At 42.2% G+C, this 20,384-nt stretch overlaps 1 protein-coding gene across 3 annotated transcripts in view; it reads left to right on the top strand.

Moving 5' to 3' along the window:
• The first annotated feature begins 12,050 nt into the window (after nt 1-12,050).
• Nucleotides 12,051-20,384, top strand: part of LOC124606932 (transcription factor cwo) — a 164,034-nt gene continuing 155,700 nt past the window's right edge. For 2 of the 3 annotated variants that reach the window (XM_047139058.1, XM_047139050.1), the window contains exon 1: nt 12,051-12,344. In XM_047139058.1, the coding sequence (XP_046995014.1) occupies nt 12,283-12,344 (62 nt within the window). In that variant the 5' untranslated portion in view covers nt 12,051-12,282. The remainder of the gene's footprint in view (nt 12,345-20,384) is intronic. The other variant, XM_047139067.1, reaches the window with a different exon arrangement.

Raw genomic sequence — 20,384 nt, 5'->3', positions numbered from 1 at the left:
TTTCATTACAGTTTGAAGTACTGTGTGAGGACTTCGGCTGCGTATTAATTCAGTTCTTTTTAAATTTTACATAAAGGCCTTCAGCTGTGTTAAATCAAAATTTTGAAGATTGATTTTATTTTTAAAAAGAAAAAAAATTCTTCCTTAAAATTGGTTATGTGTATGTGTGGCCTTCAGCAGAGGATTTACGTGAACCCCTTTTAATAAGGCCTTCAGCCATGTCTATTCTTTAAAGGAAAATTTTTTATAAGAAGAGAGGGCCTTATTTTAAATTGCTTGTCTGATCTTCAGCGGCCGGCCGGGGTGGCCGAGCGGTTCTAGGCGCTTCAGCCTGGAACCGCGCGACCTCTACGGTCGCAGGTTCGAATCCCACCTCGGGCATGGATGTGTGTGATGTCCTTACGTTAGTTAGGTTTAAGTAGTTCTAAGTTCCGGGACTCTGATGACCTGAGATGTTAAGTCGCTTAGTGCTCAGAGCCATTTTTTTGACCTTCAGCCGCTGTATCAAATTTGGTAGTGGCCTTCAGCCGTGCAATAAGTTAATATTTCTATAGTTACGCCTTCTGCCATTCTGTTGTAAGTTTAAAAAGAAATTTCTTGGTTGGAAAAATTGCTTATTAATGTGTTTTAATTATAGTCGTCCTTCAGACGTGTAGTGTAGGCCTTCATCCACTAATTGTTTTCAATTGCATGTTTTTTTTAAAGAAAAAATAAATTTTTATCTTCTATTTTTAATTACTTTTGATTTCTAAGCCAGGCCTTCAGCAGTTCTTGTTTTTGGTGTGGTTTTGGGCCTTCAGCCCAGAAATCATCTCAAGTTCTTTAACTAGACCTTCAGCCGCGTTGTTTAGTTGTGATCTTTTAAAGCAGTGTCTAAATCACTGGTTCTTAGAAAAATAAAGTTGTGTGTTTGATTGTGCAACTCACAGTAACTGTTTACGGCCCCATCCACAACCATAACCATATCCTGTGCGCTCTTCGAGCACCTACCCAACCAGGTCTCAATCACCTCTCACAAACACTTTTTTTTTTTGCTCCCACAGTCCATGTGTCACTTTCCTACAGTCCAAAGTGCCAGGCATATAGTTTTTGCATTCCTTTTTCGTTATTTTTTATGTACTAATATTTGACATCAGTAGAACTTTTAAGGACCATCGATAGCTGGTGAAACAATAAATGCTGCAGGTCCTGGATGAGCATAAGTGAAGACATTGCACGTTTATTTTTGTACTGAGGATGTGTCTGTTCATAAGCTACAGTATTAACCTCACTTTCCCTCTGTTCCTCACGTAGTAAACTTAATAAACCACGATTTCAGAAGTCACTCGTAACTGCGTCTGCACAACTAGGTATGAGGGACATTGTATAAACTCGCTGTTTTGGCAAAAGAAGCAAATTTTAACGTGGTTACAAGAGAAATGTAGGGTTTGCTCAAAATTCGCCGCTCATGACGCTTCTCTGAAAGTTACAAATGTAAGCCAGACGAAAATAAATCGTTGCTTTTGTCGCATTTTCAGCGGAATTTTTTCTAGGCGCTAAGCAAAGTAGAGGTGACAGTAAATCTTTTTGAACAGTTACCATGCAAGTGTGAGCGTGGAGTGGTTCCACTTAACATTTACAAAAGATGTGAGTGTAGGGTTCACTTTAGAACGGCATTTCCCCTCTAGCGCTCGGCATTTCATCTACAGCACCTGCCCACAACCCCCACTACTATCCCTCTGCCAATGGGTGCCCTGCTGATTGCACATCCATCAGTCACATTATTCTGTGGCTTTCCTTTCATTTCGACATTTTGTGTAATTCTGTCTCTTAGAGAACGGAATTGCCTCTTTTATACAGCGTCTTCCTCTGTTCATACGTTTAGCGAAGTAAAATTCTCCTTCACAATTTCTCCGTAGTTTCACATTTGTGTTATTTATTCTTAACCAAAATTCTATGCTATCCTGATTTTGTTGAGCCTTACTTACTCTACGCAAAATGAGAACTACTACCTTGGTAGCTTTTCCTTTCACAAAAGCGATGTGACCCTTGTACAATGTCACTTCAGCTGTTCTTTCTGCTTCCTGCGCTCTTCAGTAGTGTGACGATAATGCTTTTCTGTAAACTTGATGGCAATGGCTTCCACTTCATGAGCCTTTAATACCAGATAAAACGATATCTCAGTTCCTATCCCTTCCATAAATTTACCATTTCTTCTTCTTCCTTTCTTCTTAGGCTAAAGCCTGTTTCCTTCAGTGCTCCTCTATCTGCCCTGAGGTTGTCATTCCATCTTTTCTTTGGACGGCCAATATTTGTTGTATCACCTGATGATTTATTTCTTATGATTTTCCAATCTTCTGTTCATCCATCCTCTCTGTGTACCTTCTGTTCACACTTTCTCTTATGTAGCCATTAATTAATGGAGTCCACTTGACAATCTTTTCTAATGCTTTCACTTTTCTATCGATCTCTCGATGTCTTATCTGAAATCCTTCATAGAATTTCTATTTCTGTGGTTTCCAAAAGTCTTCTAGTTGTTGATGTTTATTTTCTTGTCTCAGCTTTGTATGTCATAATTGGTCTCACTATTGTCTTGTATACTCTTACCTTTGCATCTTTTCTTATATGTCTGTGTTTCCAAGTAGTATCACTTTAACACCCTACCACTTTGTTTGCTTTTGCTACTTGTTTTCTTAACTTAGTTTTTGGCAACACTGCTGTACAGTTCAGTACCAAGATATTTAATTGCCATTAGTTGTTAAATAACGTTTCCATCCACTTCCAGTTTTCATCTAATTGGTTCCACAGATGTGGTCACATATTTGGCTTTTTCAATGGATATGACCATACTTAGATTTTTGGCTGCCACATTAAATATATGTAAAAGTTTCTGCAAGTTATCTTCACTGTCTGTTAGCTGAACTGCATCGTTAGTATAAAAAATAATCTTTATTTTTTAGTACCCCATTCTATAACCACTTCCAGCCAATATCTTTTTATCACTTTGTCCATGATAACATTACAAAGTAGCTGGCTCAAACAATCACTGTGTCTAATACCACTGTTAACTGCTATGGAAACTAGTGAATTGTGCGAGTAATGTAAAATAGCTGCTGAAATATAAACTGTTTACAGCCCTCCTGTTTTTTTGTCACATAAAAATAGGCCTGTCGGTACCATAAACTATAAGGTGTTTGGTCCAACGTAAGAGAAAACCTGAAGGACCTCTTTCCCCACGTCAACATCTTTGTTATCTCCTACCTCACTATAGGGCTCTTCCACATTACAAACTTTTGCTGAAGTCCCGCCCCATATTCACTTTTATTCCAGTCTTCACATAGCCTTTCCATCTTCTTTTCATCTCATTTTAGTTTCATTCCGCCGGCCGCTGTGGCCGAGCGGTTCTAGGCGCTTCAACCCGGAACCGCGCTGCTGCTACGGTCGTAGGTTCGAATCCTGCCTAGGATATGGCTGTGTGTGATGTCCTTAGGTTAGTTTGATTTAAGTAGTTCTAAGTCTAGGGAACTGATGACCTCAGATGTTAAGTCTCATAGTGCTTAGAGCCATTTAAACCAGTTTCATTCCAAAAAAACTTCTCTCTCATAGACGACTGCCGAAATAATTTTGCTGTAAAAAATGTTCCCTTTTACTTAAACCAAGGAGGTCTAGTTTTTCACATGGCCTTGTATGACATTTTTACCCGGAAGTCACTTCAGTGAGGCCGATCTGGAACTGCTGGTATTTAATGAGCTGCTCGTACAATCGCGTATCATGCGTGATCGTCATACTGCGTATGTTGAGCAAGTCATCGACTTTACTGTGTATACACATGACCAGTTATACACATTCACATATTAGGTTCTGACCAAGGTTTTCGGTAGGTTTCGGCTGCTGGAACTGGAAATCCCCTCCCATATATTCCCATTTAGGATTCCCCTTACACTACTAACAACTCGTCAGCTGGGCTGAGAGGTAACTGAGTGATGGCTCGTTACTTGAAGAGCTTGCTTTACCTTTAGGAATACGGATTGAACAGTATTTAAAAAATTGTATCGCAGCACGCACTACACATAAATAAACAAAAAACAATACTTTTGTCCAGAACAATGGACAATATTGTCCCATAAATAAATGTAATACTTCCAATCCATGCACCACCGCTCCCCTCACCGCGCCGACCAGCGTTTTCGGAATGTTTCCCTTCGTTATCAGACGAATTCTGCGTCAGAATCGTGCTGGGGCTCGCCAGTTGTGGGTGCTGTCTGTCTACGACACTTACGACTTAAACATTGAAATGCTAGACGAGCGTGTGCAATGCTCGTTGTAGATTAATTTGCGTAAACTGATCAAAATCTCTATGTGCGGGCACCGCTATTGCAACGGAAATACCATCACAATGAGACAGCAAATTAATCCAAATATCTAACTATATTTATTATTTAAAGTGTCACCTAGTTCGTATTAGTTGTACGACGATCGGGTTTATAATAGTAAAGTAAGAGTGCAATGGACAGTATCGTGATAAAAGTTCTACATGAACCAAAGAAAATTACTAGTAAGCGAACGAACATCAGTTCTCCCAAAAGTAACGGCAAACAGTGGCTCAATAGAAGCTTAATTGTATCTAAATGCACTCCTAACACATTGGACAATATCTCTAATTTAACTGGAAGACTACTTGGGAAGTGTAGTAAACTTTCGTAATCTGTCCAACTTGCAAGACTTGCAAAATAAGAGAAGTAATCAAGCAACCCAAGGGAAGGATATCTAGACCTTGCCATAGTGACCAGGGAGAACTTCGCTTTCTTTTCTTGCACAAATTTCCCATTCGAAAGGTGAAATCGTCACACATGACAATCCCCTGGGGGCTAGTCGTGAACTCTTTTCAAAGGAGAAAACCGCATATGTAGCCGAAATGTAGGGTCGGCTGTTTACTACGACACCTGGAGTCCGGCTTCCTTCCAGCAGAGCCTCGGTGACAGACCTGTGTTCACGCCAGAAACGCTACGCTGTCACTCAGCCCGCTCGCTTTCCATCAGTGCAAACTGAAACCTTCCTCCGTAGCTAGACAGCCTTGTGCTTTCCTCAAACATAAGCAAAAATGAGCAAATAGAAAGATAAACATCACATAGTGATATGTGACTGCAATGTCATAATCTACAGCAGCCTGCCCAGCTCTCGTAAGCAGGAAATGAAACATGTAAAAATAGAAAAATAAAAATGTAAATTTCGTATGGCACTGTTAGCTATCATAACACAACAAGATGTTGTAAATAACAGATTTCAGCTATCAGTCGTCCTTTTGAAATTTTATTGGCAGATCTAGATTTCAGCTAGAAACTAGCCGTTCTCAATGCACTATCATTTTTGATCAATGCATGTAATGCCTGTTGGTCGGGCTTCATCCACAGTTCATAGTATTCAAAGAACTGTGGATGAAGCCCGACCAACAGGCATTACATTCATTGATCAAAAATGATAGTGCATTGAGAATGGCTAGTTTCTAGCTAAAATCTAGATCTGCCAATAAAATTTCAAAAGGACGACTGATAGCTGAAATCTATTATTTACTAGTCAATATAACAGTCGCTGCGTGCAACAGCCTTCGGAATAGAAGATAACCTGACAACAAGATATGGTCATCCGCCTATGGAAAATACTGGCCTCTTTCGTTGCGAATAAGTGTGAGTGGTATCGTAGGTCTGATTGTACAGTGCAGGCGAGTGTAATGGATGTGAGTAAAGTGTAGTTTTAGGTATGTGTTGTATGATGATGATGAGAAAAAGGAGAGGGAGAAGCCTGGTGCCGGAACATAGCACACTCCTATCGAACAGCACCAAAGAGCAGAGATGTTTGGGATTTAATCCAGGACACTGGCGCAGAGGTTGGTGATCAGGAGCTCCACGCCATCCTATCTCCTCGCCTTGTGGGCTAAACACTGAAGAGAAACTTTCATTCATCACCATGATTCGAAACGGCTTACCTCCGAAGCACAGAAGCAATAAATATAAAAACAAAATCGCCGTAAGGGCACCGCATATCAAAATGGCTCTGAGCAATATGGGACTTAACTTCTCAGGTCATCAGTCCCCTAGAACTTAGAACTACTTAAACCTAACTAACCTAAGGACATCACACACATCCATGCCCGTGGCAGGATTCGAACCTGCGACCGCAGCGGTCGCGCGGTTCCAAACTGTAGCGCATAGAACCGCTCGGTCACTCCGGCCGGCCATTGCATATCATTTACAGCTGCAGTACGTCTTCTAGTTGCTGACCAACTCCATCTCAAATAATACTCGATTTCTGGAAAGAACGAAAAAAAACAAGATTACATCATAACTGATTACCCGATGCCGACAAAATACATGATACTAAAGGGCCATGGTCCACATCTACTGTATCGACGAAGTATAGACGACAGATACAGATATATGTGCTACGAAACCAAGGCGACTTTTGTTTAAAGAAAGAATAAAATAAAACTGTCCTTGCCTTCCACCGACCTTTGAAATGACTTAACCAACCACATATCGTGCGACTTACCATTTTAGGTGGACTCGGAGCCACTGTGTTATTTGACTTTATCCCATTAAAATTGGGGGTGTGACACGTTACAGGAGGTGTAAGTGACAGAAAAAAGTCCTAGGACCGACCAAGAATTGAAATTCAGACCTCTAAATTTAAGGCGTGACACCTACTCACTCAGTAACTGAGGAGCCACAAAATATCTCTGGAATTAGGCATTATAATCTAATGTCTTTATAAAGATGGAGCGTTCAGAAGCTTGAGCTCATTTTATAGGTGACGGCCTCGCATCCTACCTCACTAGCCTAGTTGTCAAGAGATGCAGCACGGCTAGAAGTTCTCAGACAATTGCATTTTAGCTGAAAATGTAGAATTCACCACAGAAATAAATATTTAAAGAACCATTGCAAGAGTAAGTCAGAATTCATCACAGATATAAACATCTTTTAAAGAAATGCTACATGAAAAGCTGCACAAAAAATATTTAATCGATTTCATCTGCCGGAAAGGTTACGCACGGTGAATCCTGGTATTCATTGCCTTGTAATGGGTAAAAAAAATGAATGCTAAGAATCTCGTCCAAACAAATCTAATGGTGACAATACGCGAGGAAAGACCTGAATTGAAAAATTAAAAAAAGTAATTTGCTCATAAGCGTATTTGGACAATGGGAAAACTGAGAAATTTCAAGTGTAACCGGTTCGTGCAACCAATCTGTTCGCCGAATTTGGTACCCAGTCATCTGAATCCAGTGAAGAGATTACTGCAGCTGTAGATGGATACGAATATACGAGGGGCATTCAATAAGTAATATAACGCTTTGTTTTCCCAAGCAATTTCGACTGAAAAAATGATGGATTTGTCGTGGAACATCGAGCAATATTTACGCGTCATCTTCTATAGTTTCATGAAGTTCCGATAGATGCCTGAGCTATACGATGCCTTCAAAGTGACGTGTGTAACGGAGATGCGTTCCAAGCAGAGAGCTGTCATTGAGTTTCTTTTGGCAGTAAACCAGAGCATCGCAGGTACTCATAGGCGCTTGCAGAATCCCTATGGAGACCTGACTGCAAACAAAAGCACGGTAAGTCGTTGGGTGAGGCATCTGTTATCATCGCAAAATCACGAAACCTGTCCTGTGTGCGGGCAGGCGGCACACAGTTGTGATTCCTGCTATGATGGAATGTGTGGACATTCTCATTCGAGATGATGGGCGGATCACAATCAGACACCTCACTGCACAACTGGACGTCCCTGTTGTTAGTGCTGACACATCGTCCACCAATTGGTGTGCCCGCTAGATTTCTCGCCGTCTAATAGAAAAACGTTAAGAGCAAAGAGTTTTTGGTTCAACGAATGATGCCCTCAACGGGGAGCAATACGTGTATGATGGGAAGTTGTTGCTGCAGTAAGCAGTTGTCTCTGGCGTCAATCAATAGAGTGGTATCATGCAGCATATATACCCTCCCAATAAAGCAGCGTAATACCGTCGCATTGAACGAAGATTATGTTGAAAAATAGAGTATCGCACCCAGAATAATGGGGAATAATATGATGTACTGGAATCCTGAATAAACGAACCTACTTTCAGAAAGAAATGTGTTGCATTACTTAGTAAACGCCTCTCATACGGTACTGTACTGTGGTGCACACCTGACCTGGCGCTAGATCAGCAGATTATATCGTCAGCTTGACGAAAATCACATGACCCTATTTCACACCCCGAGGCAGAGGGGATTCTCTTTTAAATTTTTCAATCCTTACCTGTGATACGGTTTTCTTATTGCATAAACTGACAGTCACACCACCAAAATGGTTCAAATGGCTCTGAGCACTATGGGACTTAACATCTCAGGTCATCAGTCCCCCAGAACTTAGAACTACTTAAACCTAACTAATCTAAGGACATCACACACATCCATGCCCGAGGCAGGATTCGAACCTGCGACCGTAGCAGTCGCTCGGTTCCGGACTGAAGCGCCTAGAACCGCTCGGCCACCGTGTCCGGCTTCGCACCACCAAACTAGAACATTCACAAGCTGCAACATTGTCGCGAATAAAACAGTGACCCACATATCGAATAAATTTACTTTAATTTACGTCTATGGTCACAAACTTTTTGTTCACAGATTACCGGTTTAGGTCTATAATGACCATCTCCAGATCCGTGTTTTTATAAAACACAGATCTGAAAATGGTTATTATAGACCTCCACTTCTAATCACGCGTACATGACCACAAGCCTAACGCAGAAAAATATTCTAGTTTAAATTTCCTTTAATTTGCGTCTACGGTCGCAAACTTTTTGTTCACAGATTACCGGTTTCGGTCAATAATGACCATCTTCAGATCTGTGCTATAAAACACAGATCTGAAGGCGGTCGTCTGTGTTATAAAATACAGATCTGAAGACAGTCATTACAGACCGAAACTGGTAATCTGTGAACCTAAAGTTTGTGACCATAGACGTAAATTAAAGGAAATTTAAACTAGAATATTTTTCGGCTCAGGCTTGGGGACATGTACACGTGATCAGAAGTGGAGGAGTGAATATGTGGAAGAAAAGTTAGAAATATTAGGGTGTAACATTCCGTCGACGAAAAGATGAGACGGAGCATGAGCAGCGTTTGGGGAAGGTAATCGGCCGTGTTCTTTCCAAAGGAACTATCCCAGAATATGACGAAAGCGATGTAGAGAAACTGTGGAAAACCGTCAAGCCAGGATATGAACCACTGTCCTTCGGAAAGCGAATCCAGTGTCTGCCCCACCTTGATCCGTCGAATATTTCGAGGGAGTGAACGGAACACCTTGCAGGAACGCTCGTCACGTGCTGATAAGAAAAACTCCACGTCTTCATTTCAAAGTATGCCGCCTACATAAAGCGCCACGTGAGCTCGGCAGCGCTCATGGAAATGGAACACAGCGTCTGACTAACCCATTTATTAGGCGCCGGAAGAGCAGATATCTGGCAATGTAACCAGCTATGAAGATGCGTCTTTCCACTTATTCACGAGATGGTCAGGGATAAAGGCGACGTTATACTAATGGAGGCAGATGCGGTATTCATATTAGACATCCGCAGCATTTCACTTCTGCAGCAGCAAGATAGAAATCCATTAACGTCATGACAAGAGAAAGGCTTGTTAAGCAATCTCTACATTCGCCTCAAGTGGTTTAGAGATGCCATGAAAATCTAAATCAGAATTGGCGGATGCGGATTTGAACCCTATCCTCCAGACTCCAGTATTATAATTCATATTAAAAATGGCTCTGAGCACTATGGGACTTAACTGCCCCTAGAACTTAGAACTACTTAAACCTAACCAACCTAAGGACATCACAAACATCCTGCCCAAGGCAGGATTCGAACCTGTGACGTAGCGGTCGCGCGGTTCCAGACTGTAGCGCCTAGAACCGCTCGGCCACACCGGCCGGCAATTCATATTACCCCCTCGCTCTGCAACACAAACTGTTATTATATGTAGATAACAAGAAATAAGCATAATATGTCTCTTACTTACTCCTGTTAGCACACTCTTGCTTAATCTGACAGGGGGGAGTGCACATTTAGTAGGGAATATTTATATCTGGACCCGCAAATATAAGTGAGAACAGTGTACCAGCTTATAAAGCATGATTTCCCAAAAAACCGGACTTTACATTGACGAATGTACGTTAGCTGTATCTTATACGCTGGTCCCGTAGAAAGCTACAGTAAGCTATGGGATCTAACAAAGACACTGACGTACAAGATGGCTATGATAATGTGCCCCTGAAAGTCTCCTTCCTCCTACTATTGGCGGAATTCTAGTGACAAAAATTACTTCCGTCGCAGGGATTTTTGCTTGTGATCTTCAAGTCGGGAAGCATCTTCAATAAATCACATTGGAAACAATGCCTCTTCTGATTAAGTGCGACAGTGTAAAGGAGTGTGTAGACGAGTGTTGCACGCAATACACAGCTCAATAGTTACAGGATGATAAAAGAAAAACGGAGGTGTCAGCAGTTACATTACGTCTTCTAAACGCTCGTTTCAGCCTCTCGCGGCAGGGGAAAACACGGAGACAGCGGAAAGGTGGTGTGGCTTGCCGGAGGAGCTAGGGTCGAAGAGGGGGCGGGGCATTGGGGGAGGGGGAAAATCAGCGGAGCATGCTGACACAAACGTGACCGGCGCAGGCAGCGCATGCGCAGAAGGCTCCTGGACCCCGCCCACTGGCCGCCTCACGTGTGCCTACATGCTGCCGGCCACTCGCCTCCGTCCACTTCGTGTAGTTCCGGAGTCGAATCCCAGATGGATACAGTGTCTAATTCCGTTTATCTAAGTTCGACTCGTCTGTCATACTCAACAAGGAAAATCCCGAGGCCGATATCAGTGATAACAGCACTTTCTCGTGTCTCTTTTTAACATATCCATATTTAGCCCTAACTCTTTCCTTGGGCCAATTACCTTTTTTATGCAACGTCTCGTCGACAATATCATCGAATCGAAGCAGTATTTCAGTTCCTTACTGAATTAATTATTACGAGTGGTTTCAAGAAAACTATAGAAAATCGATATCGAAACTGCAGAACCGACATTTCAATTTCGTACTTTCTGAATAGTAAAAAGTTATTTTTACGCTCTGTCTTAAAACGTCCGTAATTTTCTACATCCATACTTTGCAAACCGCTGTGAAGCGCAGGGCAGGGGATTCAAATGTTCACTAAAAGAGTTGTACGCTTCGGGACTATCATAAAATTCACCATGAGGCGTTAGAATAAACGCTAAGAATGGAACATTGGCGACGGAAGGCAAAATCAGCTTGTGGCCCTGTTAAGCTAATAGATAGGCCACGTGTTGAAACAAACCATACCTTTTTTTTTTCAACTTCTGCTACTGAATGTTGATAATGACCGAAGCACATGTATGGCTTTCGAATACACATATTACCATCATGTATAGGCATAGAAGCTACTGAGCTCTATGTGCCAAGAACGTGGGCCAAGTACCTATCCCCACCCATTGTAATACAGCTTTAATTTTATGGCTGGCTGATGTTTCGTGTTGCGAGATCAGGAGCAGTCAACCCTTCACTAACTATTGAGCGATCTTGGCAAGAAAGCGATCTCTGAAAGCCTCGCTGATGGTGATTTATATACTTATTTATTTATAGATTTACTTGTATATTTATTTATAGATTTTATGGCAAGATTAGCACGGCCTGCGCCTAATAAATTGTTTTGCCGCTATAGTATCTTTTACTTTCAGAGCGGTACAATCCATCTTGTTTGCAGAGAGTTCTGTAATTATAAGAAGCGTAGAGTTTTCCGTTGACTTTCACTGGACTAATTCTTCAGCGAATTTTTGCAAATCAGTTACACGCAGTGCGGCTGCAGTCAGCGCTTGTGACTGCAACTTCTGCACCTATCGCGGAGAGCGTCTAGAAAAGTCCTTGCCTGCGCGGCGCTGCGGCGTTCTTGGCAACGTGCTGCAGACACTGGCGGCGCGGTCGCGTTGGCTGCCACGTGACCGCTGGGGGCCGGGCACATGGCGATCGTGTGACTCGGTGACGTCACTGCCACCGGCACGTGTGCCAAGGCGTGGAAACAAGTGACTGTTCAGTAGCTCGCGCAGCTCAGCAGTGTTCCTTCTTGGTGGTTGGCGTTATGCAATTGTACCTGTCAAAAGAAGGTTTCAGCAGTTTGTTCGTCGTAAACAGCAGCATATTTCTTGCCACAGCATCAGTTGCCTACATCTGCTACTAGTCCCATGTCAAGGAAATCATTTGATCCACTATGGAGACGCACGGTTACTGGGATGAAACATCAGCGTCTTCTCAACATCTGAAATTTGAAACGTGAGTGCCAACTTCCTATGTTTATTTATTGCGCAGTTAACATTCAGCGCATTGACAAAGCTCTTGCGAGTAGCTCTATCAGTGACACGCGCGACGAATCCTTGTTCGTGCATGTGTGTCACATCTTTCGGTCGCACTGTACCTAGTCACGTTTTCCGCAACGTGCTACGCAACGGCTGAAAGTCGTGTCGGTGCAACAATGTTTCTGCGCATTGCAAGCAGTTCTTTTGCATAGTGCTAAGCTAAAATTGTAGTAGTTTTATTAAATTATTTGCCTGAATGATATGAATGCTTATGAGGAAGGTCAAGTTTGGTTTATTTTGTGGGAAGTAAGTGCGAAGTCAGTGTCAGGTGTGCCACCTGTGAATAGAAAAAAGTGCTGAATACATGAACATTCAACTGTAAAGCCAAAAGATTAGTTAAGCTACCGTATTCTGCATATAATCTATTGTACTAAATTGTTAGTTTATTTCTCTTTTTTTTTTTGCTGTATTGTGTACGTCCCCTAATTACATAAGATTGACATCGGGTACCTTATTTCAGTTAAAATAGAGGATATTGTGTTGTTCATCATGTAAATCTTGTCTGACGTGCAGCGGATGGATTCGATTCTTGGCGAATAAGAGGAAGGGGAGGAAGAAGGTTATGTGGTAACGTTTACGCGAGAAAAATTATGACAGTTGTTTCGATTATATACTTTTGTATTCGGGTATATTTGCAACGCAACAGTTATTGATTTGATTAGTACATGTAGAACGTGACGTCAGACTCACGCCCCGATTCGGTTTTTATCATCACGTGAGGGTTTCGCCGCATCGTTCACGTGATAGGGGAATGGTACAAGGTTGTAGGAAGGTCGCATGCCAATAGCGAACGAATTTTTGAAGCGTTTGTGACCGACAGATGTCAGAGGCGTGCTCCTTTTTCAGCTGTGAATAGAATATGTTTGTAGAAAAACTGGAATTTGCAATTTCTGACACGATATGATTGCGAACTCTCTCGTACTGTTAAAAAAAATGAAAACTGAAGCAAAACAGTATAATAACTGTTACTTGGCTTTTTAAAACTACATTTGTTTTTCCGACGTCGAGAAATCATAGACTGATGCCAAGGTTTACTCGTTTTTATGTACATTTCGTTGAAATTCTGCAGAAACAGTTAGCCCTATTGGTAAACGCACTTCATTGATATGTTTTTCCATTGTTATAGTTCTCGCAATTTGAAGCTGGTGTTTGTTAGTTAATCCTAATGAAGCTTGACCTTTACTGTTGATACTGGTCACGTGCCGAGACCTTGACTAGTGCGTGAGGGAACTGCTGAAACTAGAGCAGACCCCCCCCCCCCCCCCCCCCGCCCCGTAACTTTGTTACCCACATTTGCTTTCAGTTCTGTCGACCATTTTTCGTCACTTCAAAATCTGATGGTAACAGGGGTTTCACCATTTTTTTATTATCGCTCACAAATCTTCATATTATGAATACAAATTAAATGTTGTATCGTATCGCCCACAGCTTGCTCGGAAAATTTTAGCCGATTTTGGTAATGTTAAGTGCTGTTACAACATTGCTTCTCGGTTGTGCGTTCTACATTCTAAACAAACATCGGTAGTTCTTGCGTGCAAGAAAGTGTGCTGCGAAAACATTTCAAAACTGTAAAGTCATACTTTCTGTATTTCTAATTGGCTTGGCATTTGCTTTACGGATCTTTACTTCTTGCCTATGTTTCCCCTACGGTTTTTTTTTTCCTTCCTGTAGTACGTCATTCATCAAGTTAGCCGAAATGCTATAGTTTATATTTTCATGCGAGAGAATGTACACAAAATTGTATATTTCGCAAAAATTATGGGTCATTTACTGGACGTGACTTCAGCTGTGAGTTTGTTGCAGATCACAGGGGAAAATTTTGTTCCCAGAGAAAACTTGCTCGATATTGATTAACTGCCACTTCAGTAAGGCTATATATTTCAAACTTGTACCGTACTTCTTGTAAATCATATCTCTTTCAAGCTAGTTACTTCATTGGCACAATGTTACTGTCAGAAACGAATGGTAAACACGACATTCGCAAAAAAATCCTTTGCACGGTTGAGTGAATATTTATGTGGATCCTTATGTATGAAAACAACCATGTCAAAGGTGTTAGTAAAGCTCATTTTCGTTCCTGTTCATATAATTTCTGGCTTACGGTGATTTTAACTTTTGAAATGAGCTGCATCTTTGAGATGTCAAAGAGCTCATTTCTTACTGACAAATGTGGTACGTAATTTGCTTTGAAGCCAGGGATCTAGGTACCATTTAAGTGGTGGTGATTTATCCTGTATTCGGACTACGTGCCCAGTGATGTGAAAAATGTAATAGATGATAAGACTAATTTGAAACACAAACTGAAATCGTATCTGCTTGACAACCCATGTTATTCCATATAAGAATTCCTGAATATGTAGCACTGTAAAGTGTGTGTATGTGTGAAAAAAATAAACATGTCTTGAGATCGATCTAAAAGATAGCCATGTACGTGATCAGATATTATCATATTTTTTACTGAGTAAGTGCTTTACATCTGTTGATTTACTGACTGACGTGTTCCACATCAAAGGCAAAGAAGCAAACAACTAGCTACGAGTGGTAGGCGCACTGGTCACGTGTTGCATAAAAAGCAATCTTTCACCGATAACACACAAGGGGAACCTTATAAACTAGCTGTAAATCTGCCTGCGTTGTCTGGATCTTCCTCCGGAGGAATCATTTATCTCCACAACAGCCAAACCGAGACTTGAAGACATGAATTTCGCTTGTGGAAGGTCAAATTTTTTTATCACGATCGATTTGTTTTATGAGTTGAACTGCTGGTAAAATGTATTAAGGAATCTACATCAACATGAATACTCTGAAATCACACTTACGTGCCTGGCAGAGAATTCATCGAACCACCTTCACAATAATTCTCTACTATTCCAATCTCGAACAGCGCGCGGAGAAACGAACACTCACAGCTTTCCGTGCTAGCTCTGATTTCCCTTATTTTATTGTGATGATCGTTTCTCCCTATGTAAATCGACGTCAACAAAATATTTTCGCTGTCGGAGGCGGAAGTGGTGATTGAAATTTCGTGAGAAGATTCTGTCGCAACGAAAAATGGTGTCCACCCCAAACCCTGTATCATGTCAGTAATAGTCTCATCCCTATTTGGGGATAATACAAAACGCGCTGGTCTTCTTTGAGCTTTCTCGATGTACTCTGTTAATCCTATCTGGTAAGGATCCTCGACCGAGCAGCAGTACTCCAAAAGAGGACTGTCAAGCGTAGTGTAGGCAGTCTCTTCAGTAGATATGTTGCATTTTCTAAGTGTTATGCCAGTAAAACGCAGTCTTTGGTTTACCTTACCCACAACATTTTCTGTGTGTTCTTCCCAGTCAGTCGAAGTTGTTCGTAAATTTAATTCCAAGGTATTTAGTTCAATTTGCGGCCTTTAGGTTTGATTGTTTTTTAGTGTAAAGGAAGTTCAACGGATTCCTTTTAGGGGTACATTGCCAATTTTCGCATCAAACAGATATCTTTTCTAAATCGTTTTGTAGTTTGTTTTGATCTTCTGATGACTTTACTAGACGATAAACGACAGCATCGTCTGCAAACAACCTAAGACGGCTGCTCAGATTGTCTCCTAAATCAGCAGAGGGCCTAAAACATTACCTTGGGGAACGCCAGAAATCACTTCTGCTTCACTCGATTACTGTTCGTCAATTAATGTAATACTGTGACTTCCCTGACAGGAAATCACGAATCCAGTCACGTAACTGAGACGATATTCCATAAGCACGTTTTGACAACAAGCCGCTTGTGTGGTACTGTGTCAAAAACCTCCTGGAAATCAAGAAATACGGAATCAATTTGAAATCTATTTTCAGTAGCACTCAACACTTTGTGTGAGTAAAGAGCTAGTTGTGTTTCACAAGAACGATGTTTTCTAAATCCGTGTTGACTGTGTGCCAATAGACCGTTCTCTTGAAGGTAATTAATAATGTTCGAACACAATATATGTTAGTAAATCCTGCTTCATATCGACGTTAACGATATAGGCCTGTAATTTAGTGGATTACTCCTACTGTCTTTCTTGAATATTGGTGTGACCTGTGCAACGTCCCATTCTGTGGACACTGATCTTTCGCCGAGCGAGCGGTTGTGTACGATTGTTAAGTATGGAGCTATTACTTGAGCATACTCTGAAAGGAACCTAATTGGTATAAAATCTGGACCGGAAGACTTGCTTTTATGAAGTGATTAAAGTTGCTTCACTAGTCCGAGGATGTCTCCTTCTAAGTTACTTATGTTGGCAGGTGTTCTTGATTCGAATTCTGCAATATTTACTTCGTCGTCTTTGGTGAAGGAATGTCAGAAGGCTGTTTTTAGTAACTGTTTGGCAGCACTGTCGTCGAAAGTATTTTCATTGCCATCGTGCAGAGAAGGCATGATTGTGTCTTGCTGCTAGGGTACCTAGCATACTACCAGAATCTGTTGTAAATATCCTGCCAGGTTTCGAGACAAAGTTTCGTTGTGGAAACTGTTATAAGCATATCGTAGTGAAGTCCTCACTAAATTTCGAGCTTCTGTAAAAGATCGCCAATCTTTTAGGTTTTGTGCTCGTTAAAATATGGTATGCTTTGTTCCTTGCTTCTGCGACAGTGTTCTGCCTCGTTTTGTGTACCAAGAGGGATGAGCTCTGCCGGTTGTTAATTTATTCGGTTTTAAATCTGTCAATTACTGCCGATACTATTTCTTTGAATTCAAAAAATGGTTCAAATGGCTCTGAGCACTATGGGACTCAACTGCTGTGGTCATAAGTCCCCTAGAACTTAGAACTACTTAAACCGAACTAACCTAAGGACAGCACACAACACCCAGCCATCACGAGGCAGAGAAAATCCCTGACCCCGCCGGGAATCGAACCCGGGAACCCGGGCGTGGGAAGCGAGAACGCTACCGCACGACCACGAGATGCGGGCTCTTTGAATTCAAGCCACATCTGGTGTACACTTACACTTTAATTTGGAAGAAGTGGAGATTCTCTCACAGAAAGGCCTCAAGTGACTTCTTAGCTGCGTTTTTGAATATGTATATTTTTCATTAATTTTTGGAGGATTGGGGGTTAGAGTATTCAGCCTCGCTACGACAACACCGTGTTCACTAATCCCTGTATCCGTTTTGGTGCTCCTCAGGATTATTTGTTGCTAAGAGATCAAGTGTGTTTTCACAGCCGTTTACTATTTGCGTGGGCTCATGAACTAACTGCTACAAATAATTTTCAAAGAATGTGTTTAACACAATTTCGGATGATATTTTGTGTACCCTCGGGTTTAAACATGCATTATCGCCAACATATCGAGTGTAAATTAAAGTCACCATCAGCTGCAGTTGTATGAGTCAGATGCATGTTTAAAGTTTTCTTTGAACCTTTCAGCAATTGTATCATCTGAGTTGGGGGTTCGTCAAAAGGATCCAGTTTATTATTGTATTCAGGTCGCCAAGAAAGACCTCTACACATACTAACTCACAGGAACTACTTCAGTTTCGTTAGAGGACAAATTACTTCTAACAGCAACAAACACGCCGCCGCCAACTGTGTTTAACCTATTTTTTCTGAACACCGTTAGGTTATCGGTCCTGTCAATTATGCTGCAAATGGTGAGCTCTGCAGGCATCTTGCAAGCAAGACTGGCAGCATTTACTACTTCTGTTAGCCACTCGAAACCGGAGAGGATCTCTTCCGATCCAAAGCGACACACATTATTGGTACTGATGTGAGCAATCAGCTGCAGCTGGCTGCACCCTGGCTCTTTGTTGCATGTGGAAGGACCCGTTCTATATCTGGAATGGGTCCACCCAGTATGCACACAGAGTGCACATTGGCTTTCTTCCCCTCCGTGGCACACTGGACGCGCATTTGGGGCGATGACAGTTCAAGCCCACGTACGGCCATGCTGATTTAGATTTTCCGTGATTTCCCAAAATTGCTTCAGGCAAATGCTGGCATGGTTCCTTTGAAAGGGCACAACTGGCTTCCTTTCCCATCCTTCCCTAATCCGATGGGACCTATGACCTCGCTGTGTGGTCCCCTCCCTGGAATCAACCAACACTCCTTGGCAGCTATGTCCCTAAGTGGCCCCATAACGCGTCTAACATTGGAACTCCACCTACCAATAATCCCACACTCTGTGATTGCCTCGACCTTGCAGGCTGAGAGCTTCCCTCTGAAACATGACAAGTGACTGCATCTGGCTGAGACACAGTGTCAGCCACAGGCAGCGCCCTGAAACCTGTTTGTCGACTAACTGTGGAGGCAGTAACGTATGGCCCCCTGGGAAGTATTTCGCTGCCTGCCATGACCCGAGGTGACTTCCCACTTGACCACGAGTAGGGGTCAACTTCAGTGCAAGAAGTAACTGGACTTGCCACCAGTGCGGGCTGATCGGCAGACACATATGTGCTGGACATCCGTTGTGTCTCCACTGCCGGCCCACAAGAGTGATGCCCACCCACTGCAGCCTCAAGCTGCGTAACTGAAGCCATCACAGCCTGGAGCTAAGAATGGAGTGTCACCAACTCGGCTCGTCTCAGCACACTGCAATAACAGTCCCAGACCATGGAAAACTACACTACACAAACAGGAACAATCGACATGTGCTACGGAACTCTACTGTGGACATGGAGGAAAATGCACAACTGTGTCTAATAAATCAGATTAACGCTCAGAGATTCAGAAACTGAACTATCAAAGCTCTCAGCTGAGGTTAAATAATTGGCACCTGATTAGGTACTTGTAATATATCAGAAAATCAGGTTACTTTCCGACGCAAACAAAAACGTGAGAGCTGTATCTCTTAAACATTAAGTTAACACGCAGAAACTCAAGAAACTAAACTACCAAAGTATACAGCTGAGACTACACAATTCGTTCCTGTTAAGGAACGCATAAAATGTCCCAAAATGGGTTACTTCCCTGTCGCTGCTGTGCCTCAGCCGGCTGCTGCTGCCTAGCTATGGATTATGACGTGCTTCCTCTGTTTGTTGCATTTCCTTTGCAGTTCTGGATAAGCCTGCGCGATAGTGTCGGCGTTTGAAAATAATGTGGGCACTCATTCTAAGGGATTTCCCAGGGGCAGCCACATGTGCACACATTCTCCTTGTGTAGTAAATGGTTCAAATGGCTCTGAGCACTATGGGACTTAACATCTGAGGCCATCAGTTACCCTAGAACTTAGAACTACTTAAAGCTAACTAACCTAAGGACATCACATACATCCATGCCCGAGGCAGGATTCGAACCTGCGACTGTAGTGGTCGCGTGGTTCCAGACTGAAGCGCCTAGAACCGCTCGGCCACAGCGACCGGCCCTTGTGTAGTAGTGACGTCATAGTGCTCCACCAGCGTTATGTGACGCCTTCAGGACTGCGCAGCATCCATCAAAACTGACGTCAGATGAAACGCGAGCTAAGAAGTGTGGGTGTGTTTCTGGCTGCAAAACTAGCCTGTAGTTGTTTAGACGACAGATGATAGGCCAAAAAGGGCCATTCACTAACTCCTCTTCAGACTCTGCTTCAAAAACTGAGAGAAACTACACAAATAACTATTATTATTGTTATTATTTCTCCATACAGATACGACACTTCACCGGCTATTATCTGTGGAGACTTGCAGACTTTTTTATTTGACTGGGAACCAGCATTTCGTCTCCTGCGACGCTTTTGTCTCCTGCGACTTAGAAATTTCGTAATTGGTTAGAAGGAAAATAGGAGTTCAGCGTCCCATCGACGTTTTTGTCGTTAAAGAAGTAGGCCTATGTACATGTTGTATATTACTGTCATAGTGGACTACGTTAATAGTAATCTGAACCTTTTTGCAGATTATCCAGTAATCTGATGACATACTTCACTAGAATGAAGCACTTCGCAAAACTCGAAAATGTAGTACCCTGTGAACACAATATCCGTGGGTCAGTTAATGGGGATATGAAATAAAATTGGCTTAATCGTAGGTAAATCAGTTG

Source organism: Schistocerca americana, chromosome 1, assembly GCF_021461395.2.
Source record: "Schistocerca americana isolate TAMUIC-IGC-003095 chromosome 1, iqSchAmer2.1, whole genome shotgun sequence".
Taxonomy (NCBI): Eukaryota; Metazoa; Arthropoda; class Insecta; order Orthoptera; family Acrididae; genus Schistocerca; species Schistocerca americana.
Note: the sequence above shows the minus strand (reverse complement) of the source record. Positions and strands in the feature narration are given on the sequence as shown.